The 15,699-nt window shown below is 46.0% G+C and overlaps 1 protein-coding gene across 2 annotated transcripts in view; it reads left to right on the top strand.

Annotated features, from left to right (window-relative positions):
- The window catches only part of LOC140408670 (inactive ubiquitin carboxyl-terminal hydrolase 53-like), a 212,925-nt gene that overhangs the window by 126,828 nt on the left and 70,398 nt on the right, over positions 1–15,699 (top strand). For both annotated transcript variants that reach the window (XM_072496188.1, XM_072496187.1), the window contains 2 exons: positions 5,304–5,453; positions 9,208–9,892. In XM_072496188.1, coding sequence (XP_072352289.1) covers positions 5,304–5,453; positions 9,208–9,892 — 835 coding nt within the window. The remainder of the gene's footprint in view (positions 1–5,303; positions 5,454–9,207; positions 9,893–15,699) is intronic.

The raw sequence follows: 15,699 nt of genomic DNA on the forward strand, positions 1-15,699 counted from the left end.
GATGTGCACCCCTAGGAATTTGAAACTGCTAACCATCTCCACCTCGGCCCCGTTGATGCTGACAGGGGTGTGTACAGTACTTTGCTTCCTGAAGTCAATTACCAGCTCTTTAGTTTTGCTGGCATTGAGGGAGAGTTTGTTGTCGCTACACCACTCCACTAGGTTCTCTATCTCCCGCCTGTATTCTGACACGTCGTTATTCGAGATCCGGCACACTATGGTCGTATCGTCAGCAAACTTGTAGATGGAGTTGGAACCAAATTTTGCCACGCAGTCGTGTGTGTACAGGGAGTAGAGTAGGGGGCTAAGTACGCAGCCTTGCAGGGCCCCGGTGTTGAGGACTATTGTGGAGGAGGTGTTGTTGTTCATTCTTATTGATTGTGGTCTGTTGGTCAGAAAATCGAGGATCCAGTTGCAGAGTGGGGAGCCAAGTCCTAGGTTTTTGAGCTTTGATATGAGCTTGGCTGGGTTTATGGTGTTGAAGGCGGAGCTGTAGTCAATAAATAGGAGTCTGATGTAGGAGTCCTTGTTTTCGAGATGCTCTAGGGATGAGTGTAGGGCCAGGTAAATGGCATCTGATGTGGACCGGTTGCAGCGGTATGCGAATTGCAGTGTTCTGGGAGGATGGAGGTGATGCGCTTCATGATCAACCTTTCGAAGCACTTCATTCCGACTGAAGTCAGGGCCACTGGACGGTAGTCATTGAGGCACGTTGCCTGGTTCTTCTTTGGTGCCGGTATGATGGTGGTCTTCTTGAAGCAGGTGGGGACCTCAGAGTGGAGTAGAGACAGGTTAAAGATGTCCGCGAATACATCTGCCAGCTGGTCCGCGCAGGCTCCGAGTGCACGACCAGGGATCCCGTCCAGGCCCGTCGCTTTCCGAGGGTTCATTTTCAGGAAGGCCGGTCTGACTTCGGAAGCTGTGATGGTGGGTACTGGTGAATTATGGGCTGCTGGGGCACTCAACAGCGGATTGTTGGTTACCTTCTCGAACCGAGCATAGAATGCATTGAGTTCATCGGGGAGGGGTGCGCTGCTGCCAGCGATACTGTTCGACTTCGCTTTGTAGCCCGTTATGTTGTTTAGTCCTTACCAGAACCGTCGAGAGTCTGTCTGTGACTCTAGCTTGGTTTGATATTCTCTCTTGGCATCTCTGATGGCTTTGCGGAGGTCGTACCTGGCTTTCTTGTATAGGTCAGGATCGTCTGTCTTGAACGCCTCAGATCTGTCCTTCAGTAGGGAGTCAATCTCGCGATTGAGCCATAGTTTCCGGTTGGGGAACGTACGCACTGCTTTCTTTGGCACGCAGTCGTCCACACATTTGCTGATGAAGTCTGTGACGGTGGTGGCATACTCATTTAAGTTGGTCGCTGAGTTCTTAAATATGGGCCAGTCCACTGTCTCTAAGCAGTCACATAAGAGCTCTTCTGTCTCCTCGGACCAGCACTGCCTTCTTAGCTGGATTCTCCCGCTTGAGTTTCTGTTTGTATGCCAGGAGAAGGAGCACCGTCTTATGGTCTGATTTCCCAAAGTGTGGTCGGGGGATGGAACGATAGGCGCCCTTGATTTTTGAGTAGCAGTGGTCAAGAGTTGGTAGAATTTTGGCAGTACACTCTTGAGGTTGGCCTTGTTGAAGTCTCCGGCCACGATGAGCAAGGCCTCCGGGTGCTCTGTTTCATAGTTGTTTATAACTGTGTATAGTTCGCCTTCCTCACTTCTGCCTGGGGTGGGATGTAGACCGCTGTGATAATGGCTGAAGTGAACTCGCGTGGAAGATAGTATGGACGGCACTTCACGGTCAGGTATTCCAGGTCCGGGGAGCAGTAGGTCGCCAGGGTCGCCATATCCAAGCACCAGGCTGAGTTGATGAGGAGGCACACCCCTCCACCCTTCGCTTTGCCTGATGATGCCGTGTGGTCCGCCTGTTGAATTGAGAAGTCCAGTGAGGTGGGGGTGAGCCATGTCTCTGTGAAACAGAGCACGCAGCAGTCTCTTACTTCCCTCTGAGAGGTAAGTCTGGTGTTAAGTTCATCCAGCTTGTTTTTGATCGCTTAGACGTTTGCCAGGAGTATGCTGGGGTGAGGGGTCTTGAAACCGCGTTGCTTCAGTCTAACCTGCAGACCGCCACGTTTCCCTCGCTTCCTCGGTCGGCGGCTGCTGTTGGATGATCCTGGGATCCGATGGCAGATGTCAGCTCTTGTGGAAGGTAGGTGGTTGCGTCTGGCGGGGTCCAGGGCGCTGGCGGGGACCAGGGTGCTGTTTACATAAGTGGGGTCGCGTCTGGAAGGGTCCCGGGCACTGGTTGAGGTAGAGGGGTTGCTCGGGGGGCATGTTTGCGATCCGGGTTGGTCCTGGCGTTCTGCGGAATACCTTGCAGCACGTTCGGGTCCCCGCGCGGGGTCTCCGCTGTTTCGGGGGTCCTGGGTCGTGGGCAGGGGCTTCCTGAGGCAGGCTGGGCTGGGTCCTGTGGTCTGTTCCCTCCCTGGGTGCTCCTGGGGTCGGATCTTGAAGTATGGTCTTTCTTCCATGACCAGGTAGGTCGGGTTGTTGGGCGGGCCTCTCCGTGTCGGGTCGCTGGGGGTCGCGTTGGGCCGGGTCTTGCCGTCGGGAGTCTGGTTGGGAGCTCCGGGGACTGGGCAAGGTGATCCGGGGGCTGGCGTCGGTAGTTAGGGCGAGTTGGGAGCACCGATGTCCGGGTCGGCTACAAATCGAGGTCGGGGCTTCACTTCCGGTTTGGGCCTGATCCACTTCCAGGTCGTAAAGGTCAGGTCGGGTCAGGTCAAAAGGTCTCCACGGGCCTCGGAGGATGTTCAAGCCTGCAAGAGAAGATAAAAGAGAGAGGTTAGTAATAATGTTAGTTTTAGAATTAATTATAAGAAGATTAGAACGAGTATAAATTAAGTAAAATGTGGATCTGTTGGGGAGAGCTCGCAGAGAGTCGCCTCGCTCCGGCGCCATCTTGATGCTGGCCTGTTTGGTCTGCTTTAAAAGCCAGCGATTTAGCCCAGTGTGCTAAACCAGCCTCTAGTTGAGATTCCCTGGAGTGGAGATAATGTAATGCTGGGTGGGGGGGGGGGGTTGCGGGTTGGTGTTTAGCCCTAGCTGAGCATGTCATGGAACTTAATGGGAAACAGACAATGTAATTAATGGGAGGAGCCAGGTCTGTCTGTAGTTTTGCAGTCTTAACATTGGTTTTTTAGTTGAACAGCAGTTTTGCCAAATGCCATTAGGTTGAGCAGAAGTGTGCTGCATCTGCTCTTGAAAGGAACTCTCTCCAGAAGTTTCTACACCGCTAAGCAAGTAAACCTATTTTGTTAACTTTGTTTATAAGTAGCATTTGAGTTGTATTGGGTTGCTGAATTGGAGTTAGTAGTAGGTATAGATAGTGTGTTGAAGTATTTTGTGTTTAATAACTGTTAACTGATTGTCAAGCTATTTCTTTGATAATATGGTTAATTCTGTGCTTAAATTCAAGTTTGTTGAACATAAAAGACATCTATTGGTCAGAGTCTTCACTCTTGAGGTGAAGTATTTTTTCCTTTCAGTTTGGAAATTTTTTTTAAAATTGTTTGGAGCTCTCGTCCGGTATCCTTTGGAGTTCTCGTCTGGTATCCTTTCTTTAAAATTTAGAGTGCCCAATTCATTTTTTCCAATTAAGGGTCAATTTAGCATGGCCAATTCACCTATCCTGCACATATTTGGGTTGTGGGGGAAAACCCCACGCAAACACGGGGAGAATGTGCGAACTCCACACTGACAGTGACCCAGAGCTGGGATCGAACCTGGAACCTCGGAGCCGTGAGGCAGCAGTGCGAGCCACTGCACCACCATGCTGCCCGTCTGGTCCGGTATCCTAGCACTTAATATTTTAGTATTCTGCGTATATTGCTGAAGAGAGATATGTTTTTTTTCTTGCACTCAGCAGGACAAACACAAATGCCAAATTTCAAATGATCACAACCACTTACATTACAGGAGAAAAGGGTGCTGGGTGATTGGCAGGTGAATTCTGATTTGCTGAAGCATTTCCGTGGAGAAAGCAATCAGGAACAATAGGCTCCCCGTCCTTCCAGGTAATTAAAAAATGGTGCAAGACTTGAACATATTCTTTTTATGACTCTCACACTTGCAAACAAAAGGAATCTATTCACGTCTTGCGACTTTTTTTGTCTTCTCCATGGCTAATGAGGGTCGACCCGTCAACCAATCAGCACCCTTCTTTTGTAGTATAAATTCATAGATTCCTACTGTGCAGAAGACCATTCGACCCATCAAGTCTGTACTGACCCTCTGAAAGAGCACCCACCTATACCCAATCTCTCACCCTCTCAGTAACCCCACACATGGGCAATTTAGCATTGCCAATCCATTCAACCTGCACATTTTTGGACTGTGGGAGGAAACTGGAACACCCGGAGAAAACCCACACAGACACAGGCAGAACGTACAAACAGGATAATTGTGCAAGCTCCACACAGTCACCCAAGATCGGAATCGAACCCGGGTCTCTGGCGCTGTGAGACAACAGTGCTCACCTCCATGCCGCCCATTGTTGTGATTGTTTGAAATTTTTCATTTTTACATTTGTCTTAATGAGTGCAAGGTGAAAAGCTTCAGCAACATGTCTCTCTTCTCAACAATATTCGAGGTCTATACTATCAAACCAGTATTGTGGGCTCCATGTCTAAATCTTTGTTATACAGAATGAAGAGGAATTCAATTGAGTAGAATAAAAAGCAGATCCCACTAACCCCAGCTTTATGTGCCTGATTTCCTCATGAAGTACACATTTTTATTTTAAGCTGACTCTGGAAAAGTTAAGTTTAGGAATTCATTTTTGGTATATGCACAGCTTTCTATGGAGTGATGACAGAACAATCAGAGAATCAAAGTTATTGCAAATTAATTGTGGTGTGTGACTTGTATTTAGTAATAACACATTCTATTACTCTTGGACATGATGAACCCTGCCTTCTTCACTTCCTACTCATTGCGAACTTCTCAGCGAAAATAAAGTGCCAAATTCAAAGAGTTTAACAGAAAATGTGCAGCGAATGATTAAAAAGTTGCCAATTGTGTTATTTGTTGGTCATAAATCTGGGACATTATGAACCTTAAATTAATCACAGTTCATGTACAAAATCTTTGTTTTAAATGCCTGTGTTTTTATACCCTTTAACTTCTGACAATGAAAACAAATGGAAATTCAACAACAATATTTTTGGATGCAGGGAAGAGTTCTTCAGTTTTACTTTTGCTGCATGAAAGCTATTGAACAAAAAAGTACACTTTTGTTTTTCACAGTTAAAGTTTTTCCTGATGAAAATCCTTTTCGATTGCGAGACCGTTCAAAAGAGCGTGCTCAAAAGCCACACAATGAGAGGAACTCAGCACATCCCCAGCAAATTGAAAATGATAAACCAACAAGAAGAGCTGACTTCAGCAGACAGAGAGGTTAATATTTTCATACGCATTTTGTTGGATTTTATGGATCTGTTCATTTTTACCTACTGTGTTATGTACTCCAATAAAATATGGTGAATATTCTCATTCTGTGAAAGCATAATATTTAAGGTGGTGGGTGGTTTGTGAGTTACTAATAATTTGGATCTGCTATAGCATGAAGAGTTTGCACCTGTGTAAAGCAGTTGCTTTAACAAAGGAATTAATGTGGAAGTAACTTTGTTTCACTGAGTGGCGTCTTCAAATTGTTTTTTAAAATAAATTTAGAGTACCCTAATATTTTTTTCCAATTAAGGTGCAATTTAGCATGGCCAATCCACCTACCCTGCACATCTTTTTGGGTTGTGGGATGAGACCCACAGACACGTGGAGGGTGTGCAAACTGCACACGGATAGTGACCTAGGGCCGGGATTAAACACGGATCCTCAGCGCCTTGAGGCAGCAGTGCTAACCACTGTGCCACCATGCTGCCCTAACATCTGTAAGTAATTGAGAGAGGGTGTGAGACTGACAACCAGTGGTGTTTTCCACTCTGGGATCCTCCAGTCCATCCCCACCCCTCCACCTCCCACCTGGCACACCACTTCCCACGCACCGGGAGGCCCTGTTCACTGGACCCCACCCTCTGTATCCCAGACACTTACACGTAACGTTACCTGGATCGGGCGCATGTCCCTCCCCGGCGCGCACCCCCTTTGATGGCCGCAATGTCTCCATGCTGGGGCCCAGCCCTTGGGTGTTCGGACATTGGCCAAAGTGTCTGTGGTGTTGCCTCCTGCAGTGTTTAGGCACAGTGTCCAGGCACCACAGTCTGATTGGGATTGCAAGGCAATATCCCTCACATGCTCCATAGCACACCTACCCATGGGGATCCATTTGGGATGTGTTAATTCCAAAAAGGCAATAGCCTTCAGCTGCGTGGCCCGAGGCCTCAGTGCTCAGTGGGAGTTATGGATGATCGGTAAAGTGTTTCTCCTCCCCCCCCCCCCCCCCCGGTGCTCCGGTTTCCTCCCACAAATCCCAAAATATGTGCTGGTTAGGTGAATTGGACATTCTGAATTCTCCCTCAGTGTACCCGAACGGGCACCAGAATGTGGCGACGAGGGGATTTTCACAGTAACTTCATTGCAGTGTTAATGTAAGCCTACTTGTGACATTAATAAAGATTATTATTTGAAGGTGCCAGCAGACAGTTAAACCTATAAAGTATTATCTTACTGAGCTGACATACTAAGGCATTTTAACCTCGTGGCGGGGAGCAGATTCCACCAATAGGAAGGTTCAGCTCTTTGGGATATGAATGCTGCTTCTGAATCTGCAGACTTTCTGGTTGATTAATTATTGATAGCGACTGATTGACATACATTGCTTGTTCCCCATCTCCCCCAGTGTGATTGATCTATTGCAGCGTATTTACTATTTGGGGTAATAACACAATAAGAAAAGTTGATATTGTGATATTATGGTTAGCTCTATCTGGCCACGTCCCATGTTAGAGCATCACTGCAATGCTGCTTTGTTTGGATTTGTGAGGCAGGCAACCTGCTGAGCTCAGGAAGGTTATTTGTACAAAACATCTGATTTTGCTTCTGAGATATATATGATTACTGTTGTAATTTAAACATAAGAACAGGAGTAAGACACTTAACCACAGAATCCTCCCCCACCATTCAGTGAGATCATGGCTGATCTGTGACCGAACTCCATGTAACCACCTTTTCCCCCATATCCTGTGGTACACCTGGTTAACAAAAATCTATCAAACTGTTTTAAAATTAGCGATTTTTAAAAGAATAATCTTTATTGTCACAAGCAGGCTTACACTGCAATGAAGTTACTGTGAAAAGCCCTTAGTCACCACATTCCGGCACCTGTTCGGGTACACCGAGGGAGCACCCGGAGGAAATCCATGCAGACACAGGGAAAAGATGCAGACTCGGCTCAGACAGTGACCCAGCCGGGAATCGAACCTGGGACCCTGGCGCTGTGAAGCCACGGTGCTAACCACTGTGCTACCGTGCTGCCCCATTTATCTAGCATCAGTTACCATTTCAAAAGAGTTCCAAATTTCCACCATCCTTTGTAGTGGTGTTTCCTAATATCACCCCTGAAAGGTCTGGCTCCAATTTTTAGACCATGGCTGCTTGTCTGAGACTTGCCAACCAGCAGAGATAGAATAGATCAGCAAAGTTGCCTGATACACTTAATATCTTAGAAATGTTATTTTTCTTTATCGCAGTAGTTAATAAATGTGTTGTGTGGTTGAGACCACAACACAGTTTTTTGCAGAGCATCATTCATTGCACCCTACTAATTAAAATATCTATCCCTACTCTGTTTGCTGCCACTCAGCCTAATACCTACCTTGACTGATAAAGTCCTTCAGAGACACTATCAAATGCCTTCTGGAAGTGTATGTTTGTAGAATAAAGAAGTAGAAAAGGATTTAATGCTGTAGTGGGAGTTGCTTCCTGGGAGGCAGTTTTAAAGTGGTAGATTGTATAAATGCAGAGCCATAAGACATAGGAGCGGAAGTAAGGCCATTCGGCCCATCGAGTCCACTCCACCATTCAATCATGGCTGATTTCAACTCCATTGACCCGCTCTCTCTCCATAGCCCTTAATTCCTCGAGAAATCAAGAATTTATCAACTTCTGTCTTAAAGACACTCAACGTCCCGGCCTCCACCGCCCTCTGTGGCAATGAATTCCACAGACCCACCACTCTCTGGCTGAAGAAATTTCTCCTCATCTCTGTTCTAAAGTGACTCCCTTTTATTCTAAGGCTGTGCCCCCGGGCCCTAGTCTCCCCTGCTAATGGAAACAACTTCCCTACATCCACCCCATCTAAGCCATTCATTATCTTGTAAGTTTCTATTAGATCTCCCCTCAACCTCCTAAACTCCAATGAATATAATCCCAGGATTCTCAGACGTTCATCGTATGTTAGGCCTACCATTCCTGGGATCATCCGTGTGAATCTCCGCTGGACCCGCTCCAGTGCCAGTATGTCCTTCCTGAGGTGTGGGGCCCAAAATTGCTCACAGTATTCTACATTGGGCCTAACTAATGCTTTATAAAGCTTCAGAAGTACATCCCTGCTTTTATATTCCAAGCCTCTTGAGATGAATGACAACATTGCATTTGCTTTCTTAATTACGGACTCAACCTGCAAGTTTACCTTTAGAGAATTCTGGACTAGGACTCCCAAGTCCCTTTGCACTTCAGCATTATGAATTTTGTCACCGTTTAGAAAATAGTCCATGCCTCTATTCTTTTTTCCAAAGTGCAAGACCTCGCACTTGCCCACGTTGAATTTCATCAGCCATTTCTTAGATTAGGGATTTGCTACATTTAGCAGCGGCAGAGTGGTTTTAATGGGGGATTGAACTTTAGACATAAAGGGCAGGATCGAATGGCATTCAAGTAATCTCTAATTCCTAAATATATCTTGGCCGGAGTTCTCCGTCTGTTCACTGGTGGCATGATTCTCTTGTCCCGCCGGCATGGCAACCCTGCCTGCGTGTTTCCTGGCGGCGTGGGGTGGCTTCAATGAGAATTCCCATTGACAGCAGCAGGAGCAGAGAACCCTGCCAGTGAATGGTGTGCTGCCTCCCGCCCCTTACATCAGTTGTTATGTAACTGAGATTGCACATGTATGATGCTGACCTCTTACACTCATGCTATTAATTCTTAATATTCTGCTCTTTGCTCACATTGTGACCATTTCATTTAATTTCTTCAGAGGACAGGTCTCCTTCAAAATCTGGAACACCACCTCATGGAAATGGGCTGAAGCATTTCTGGGATCAGCACATATACAGTGGTCACAGAAAAGGACCTTCAAGTGACGGTAGAAGTACTCCACAGCCAAAGGCAACATCAAGCAAATTAGTTTATGTTTCTGATGGTATGCACCATAAAAACAAAAGCAGCAGCTTCACTGGATATGACACTGATAGCAGTCAAGATTCGAGGGACAAAGGCAATAGTAGAAATAGGAATAAGGGTAAGGTTTGGAAACCCTCACGGGAAACACTGAATGTGGACAGTATTTTTGAGGACGGTAACAAAAGGCAAGGGAGTCCAAAGCACAAATCAAGCTCTACTGACCAACCACTACACAGCAGAGGTCTGAACTTTAATGATAAGCGAAAGCCCAAAGGATTATTGACTATATATGAAGATGAACTCAAACAAGGAAGTGGGAGTTCTTTGGAAGCTGGTGTAAAATCAAATCAGGAAAAAGACAAAAATAATATCTCTGAAAACTTAAAAGTTCATAGCTCTAGCCGTCAAGTGCAGAGAATTGAACCTGGGTATGAAAGCAATGATCAACTCAGCAATGGTTCCTCTAGGCTCGACACTCTGAGTATGGATGCTTTAAATGGGAAGCACATGAAGAATACCCAAGATGCATTGTGCAGCAGGTAACTCTTTTGCTTTCATTTTCAGGCTGGTCTGCTGTTATCAGTTCTAGTTTTATAATGTACTATAACTTGAGCAGTAAAATTGGGTTTGTATTTTCAGATTAAAAAAAATATTCCATATTATTTCAAGATCCCTAGCTATCTGTAATGCATTCAGAAAAAATGCAACTGTGCACACTCCTGTCTGCACACAGCTATTGTTTGCCACAGTTTATGAATTTAAGTATCCGCATTGATGATGATAATTCTCCTGTGTAAGCCTGTCATGCTGTTTGTGCCATTTTTGGTGCAAGAGGAGGAAGTTTCATTGCAGCCTCTGTTCAGTTGCTGTATTTCTCTGGAGCAGTTTGGCTCCTTGCGTAGTTACTTTTCAAGTTATTATTTTAAATTTGTCGTTGCCATTATACCATGTTCCTTATTCATTTATTTTAAACTTGTAGTGATTGAGCACTATGGGAAGGTCTGTATTCCCAGTTGCCCATTTGCTTGTGTCTAGCCCATCCTTCCTTTCTCTTTAATTTTCCCTCTGTTCTGTTGTCCCAAACTCTGCGCGCTCTGCTGTCCTTTGCCTACCCACATCCTACAGAATTGCAATACTGGGGTTTTGGATCCAGCTCCGGTCTGACTAACTTCTCTCCAACCTGGGCTTCTCCTCTGACCTCAGCCCCTAAGCAAATGCTGCTCAAAGTGTCTCTAAATTTTCCTTTTATGTACTATCCCCAAATTCTAATCGTGGCATCCTCTGCTTCATTATCCAAACTGCTCTGCCTTTTCCCCTTCTTGCTTCTGTTATACAATGTTGTGTGTCGTTCAGTAAGTTTTGCAATCTTATATTGTTTAACAATAAGTGTTTATTAACTACTAGTAATAATTATATGCATACGTGTAGTTTATGACCTAAACAAGGAGCTGTCTCCATGCTTGCCTCTATACACATCACTGTCCAGTGCAAGACATCCCTCTAGACTTGGGTCATGTCTTGCTTTACGTCACAGTGTGAACGGTACTGTGCTCAGTCCCACATTAACCCTTCTATGCCGGACCCTTATGCTACATTGTGATAACTTGAGGCAGGAGCTGGTTTGTTGCAAACAAACATAAACTTAATTGGGCTCAGACATTGAAATATTTACAGGCTCGGTGCCATCTCGCCGACAACCCTGAGTACTTAAGAAAGAGGCACTATAAATCTACATCTCAGAATATATAAAGGAGATATAGAAATAGTGTCTGCATTGGTGATCACCTTACAAGAACTGTCTGGAACAGTTCCTACAGATTGGAGAATAGCTAATATAACCCCACTATTTAAAAAGGGAGTTAGAGAGAAAACAGTGGCAAAATCAGATTGAGTCAGCATGGATTTACGAAAGGGAAGCACAGTAGCACAAGTGGATAGCACTGTGGCTTCACAACGCCAGGGTCCCAAGTTCGATTCCCCGCTGGGTCACTGTCTGCGGAGTCTGCACGTTCTCCCCGTGACTGCGTGGTTTCCTCCGGGTGCTCCGGTTTCCTCCCACAGTCTAAAGACGTGCAGGTTAGGTGGATTGGCTGTAATAAATTGCCCTTAGTGACCAAAAAAAAGGTTAGGAAAGTTATTGGGCTATGGGGATAGGATGGAAGTGAGTGCTTAAGTGGGTCGGTGCAGACTCAATGGGCCGAATGGCCTCCTTCTGCACTGTATGTTCTATTGGAATTCTTTGAAGATGTAACTAGTAGAGTTAATGAAGTGGAGCCAATGATGTGGTTTATTTGGACTTTTAGAAGGTTTTTGACAAAGGCGCACATGAGATTAATGTGTAAAATTGAAGGGTATGGGATTGGGACTAGTGTATTGAGTTGATAGAAAACTGGTTGGCAGACAGGAAAGAGTAGGAATAAATGGGTCCTTTTCCAAATGGCAGGCAGTGACTAGTGGGGTACCGCAGGGATAAGTGCTGGGAACCCATCTATTCACAATACATATTAATGATTTAGATTAGGGAACCAAATGTAATATCTCCAAATTTGCAGATGACACAAAGCTGGATGGGAGGGTGAGCTGTCAGGAGGATGGAGAGATGGTTCAGTGTGATTTGGACAAGCTGAGTGAGTGGGCAAATGTATGACAGATGCAGTATCCTGTGGATAGATGTGAGGTTATCCACTTTGGTAGCAAAAACAGGGGGGCAGGCTATTATCTGAATGGCTATAAACCGAGAGAGGGGAATGTACACGAGACCTGGGTGTCCTCATACACCAGTCGCTGAAGGTAAGCTTGCAGGTGCAGCAGGCGGTAAGGAAGGCAAATGGTATGGTCTAACACGACTAGACAGGGTAGGCATCCTGAAAGCCACACTCAGTGCCATGTGGTGCCACGTGAAAAAAACTCTAAATCTCTCTCTAGCAGCTCCGTCTTCTTCTCAAAGCTGACCCTGTCCCCAGTTTCATTTCATCCTTCGCATCATTCGACGCCTTAAAAATAAACTTTTCCTGTTTCTTGCAGATGTTAAGGAACGCAAGCTTCAACAACTTATCAACACCACTGCCCATCCTAGGCTCTCCACCAGTCCCAATCCCTCGCCCTTGCCACGTGTTCACCGTACCCTCTGACCTTCCCCTCTCTGAAGCTGAGCGTGATGTTCTCACCTTTGTAACCTTGTGTCCCACCTCAATGAATTCTGGGTTTGACATAATGTTGAACTCTTCTTTCGTCGCCTTCGTCTCCGTGCCCACTTCTTTGGACAAGAGTCCTCCCACCGTTCCACAGATCCTTTCATGTGCCTCCAACATTCTGCCTCCAATTGGACACCCCCGCCAGGACAATTACCTGCCCTCAATCTTTTCATTGAGAACTGTCGACGGGACATTGGCCGTCTTAATTTTTCTGCCCCCCTCACCCATTCCAACCTCCCTCCTTCCGAACTTTACGCTCTTCACTCCGACCCCGACTTTGTCATCAAACCTGCTGACGTCTGGTGTACTGATCTCTACCACCATTCCCCTCTGCCTGGCTGTACTCGTTCTATCTCTCAACAGCTTCTCCTTTAACTCATCCCATTTTCTCCAAATCAAAGGTGTAGCAATGGGTACCCGCATGGGTCCTAGCTCCGCTTGTCTTATTATGGGGTATGTAGAACATTCCTTGTTCCAGGCCTAACCGGGTCCCCTCCCATTACTGATACAATGATGACTGTTTTGGTGCCGCTTCATGCTCTCATCCAGACCTGGAAAAATTCATCAACTTCGCTTCTAGTTTACACCCCTCTATCACTTTCATCTGGTCCATCTCAGACACTTCCCTTCTCGTCCTTGACCTTTCTGTCTTCATTTCCGACAATAGACTATCTACTAATATCCATTACAAGCCCACTGACTCCCACAGCTGTCTGGAATATAGCTCTTCGCACCCTACACCCTGTAAGGACTCCATCCATTTCTCTCAGCTCCTTTGTCGCATTTGTTCCAATTATGCCACTTTCCAAAATGGTACTTCAAAAATGTGTTCCTCCTTCCTCAAGTGATTTCCCACCTACAGTTGTTGACAGGGCCCTCAACAGTGTGCGGTCCATCTCCCGCGCCACTACCCTTGCCCCCTCCCAGAACAAGGACAGAGTCCCCTCGTTCTCACATTTCACCCCATCAGCCTCCCTATGCAAAGCATAATCTTTCGCCAAATCCAGCATGATGCTACCACCAAACATATCTTCCCTTCATTTCCTCTTTCAGCATTCCGCAGAGACCGTTCCCTCTGAGATAATCTAATCTACACCTCCACCATACCCAACACCTCTCATCACCCATGGCACCTTCCCATGCAATTGCGGAAGGTGTAACACCTGCCCCTTTACCTCTTCCATGCTTAACACCCCAGGCCCAAAGCACTCATTCCAGGTTAACCAGTGTTTCACTTGCACCTCTTTCAATTTTGTCTATTGCATTCGCTGCTCCCAATGTGGTCTCTATATCGGAGAGACCAAACGCAGACTGGGTGATCGCTTTGCTGAGCACCTTCTGTCTGCGAATTCAGGAACCTGACCTTCCAGCTGCTTGACATTTTAACACAAGACCCTGCTCCCATGCCCACATGTCTGTCCTTGGCCTGCTGCAATGTTCCAGTGAAGCTCAATGGAAGCTGGAGGAACAATACCTCACCTTCTGGTTTGGCACTCTGTAGCCTTCCGGTCTCAACATAGAATTCAACAACTTCAGGTGATTAGCTGTACCCCACATTGACCCCTTTGTTTTCATCCCATTTCATTTTAACTGTTTTTTACCATTTATTTATTTCCTGTCTTTCTTTATATATATTTCCCCTCCCACACATCCACATCTGTCACCGTTTACCCTCTGATGTAAGTTTCTCTGCTGTTTGGCCTTTCACGCCTTCTGTTCTCTCTGTGGTCTGCCATTAGCACTCTTTTCCCTTGGTTTCTGTGGCTATGACTCATCTTTCATTCTCTCACTCCACATTATAAATATTTCCCCCTTTCTAAGACTTTTGGCTTTGACAAAGGGTCATCTGGACTCGAAACGTTAGCTCTTTTCTCTTCCTACAGATGCTACCAGACCTGCTGAGATTTTCCAACATTTTCTCTGCTTTCAGAATCCAGCATACGCAGTAATTTGCTTTTAGACAGGGTAGATGCAGAAACGATGTTTCCGATGATGGGGGACTCCAGAACGAGGAGTCACACACAGCCTGAAGTAACAGAGTAGACCATTTAGGACTGAGATTAGGAGAAATTTCTTCAGCCAGAGAATAGCAAACCTGTGGAATTTGCTACCACAGAAAGCAGTTGAGGCCAAAACATTGTATTTTTTCAAGAAGGAATTAGATATAGCTCTTGGGGCTAATGAATCAAAGGATATGGGGGGAAGGCAGGAGCAGGATGTGAGTTGGATGGTCAGCTGTGATCCATTAGGAATGGTGGAGCAGGCTTGAAGGGCCGAATGGCCGACTATTTTCCATGTTTCTACCTTATCCGAAGCACGGCACTGGCACCGCCCACCGGTTGATTCACAGGAGGGAGGGGCAACCTATCACCACATCGAGGTTCCACACACTGTCTTGCTCATTTGATTTCCGTTGTTGCAGTTCTTCCTTCGCCCATGACTGATTATCCCAATCACTCCTCCCAGCTTGATCTGAAGACTGTACTTAGTCTTGACTTTCTGTATGTAGCTCCAGAACCACAAAGAAATATATATATTTTTTACAGTGTTTGTGCACTTTTGTTAACTTTTCCAGTGACTGGTTATGTCCACATATAATAAGCAAAAGCTGCCCATGTAAACTTACGTTGTGAGTATATTTTCCTGCCAATGGAAGAGCTGCAACACGACTAGTTTACATAAACAGTTCCTTTACGGGCTGTTTAGCACAGGGCTAAATCGCTGGCTTTGAAAGCAGACCAAGGCAGGCCAGCAGCACGGTTCAATTCCCATAACAGCCGCCCCGAACAGGCGCCGGAATGTGGCGACTAGGGACTTTTCACAGTAACTTCATTTGAAGCCTACTTGTGACAATAAGCGATTTTCATTCATTTCATTTCATTTATAAATATGGATTAATGATACTTACATCCTGGCCCCTCAAAGCTAGTCCACCATCTACAAGGCACAAGTCTGGACTGTAATGGAATACTCCCAACTTGCCTGGATGAGTGTAGCTCCAACAACGCTCGATAAGCTCAACACCATCCAGGACAAAACAGCCCGCTTGATTGCTACTCCTTCCACAAACATTCAAACCCTCCACCACCGACTAACAGTGGCAGCTAAGTTGCACTGCGGGAACTCACCAAAGTTCCTTTGGCAGCACTGTT

The sequence above is a fragment of the Scyliorhinus torazame genome, chromosome 3 (genome assembly GCF_047496885.1).
Source record: "Scyliorhinus torazame isolate Kashiwa2021f chromosome 3, sScyTor2.1, whole genome shotgun sequence".
NCBI classification, from domain to species: Eukaryota; Metazoa; Chordata; class Chondrichthyes; order Carcharhiniformes; family Scyliorhinidae; genus Scyliorhinus; species Scyliorhinus torazame.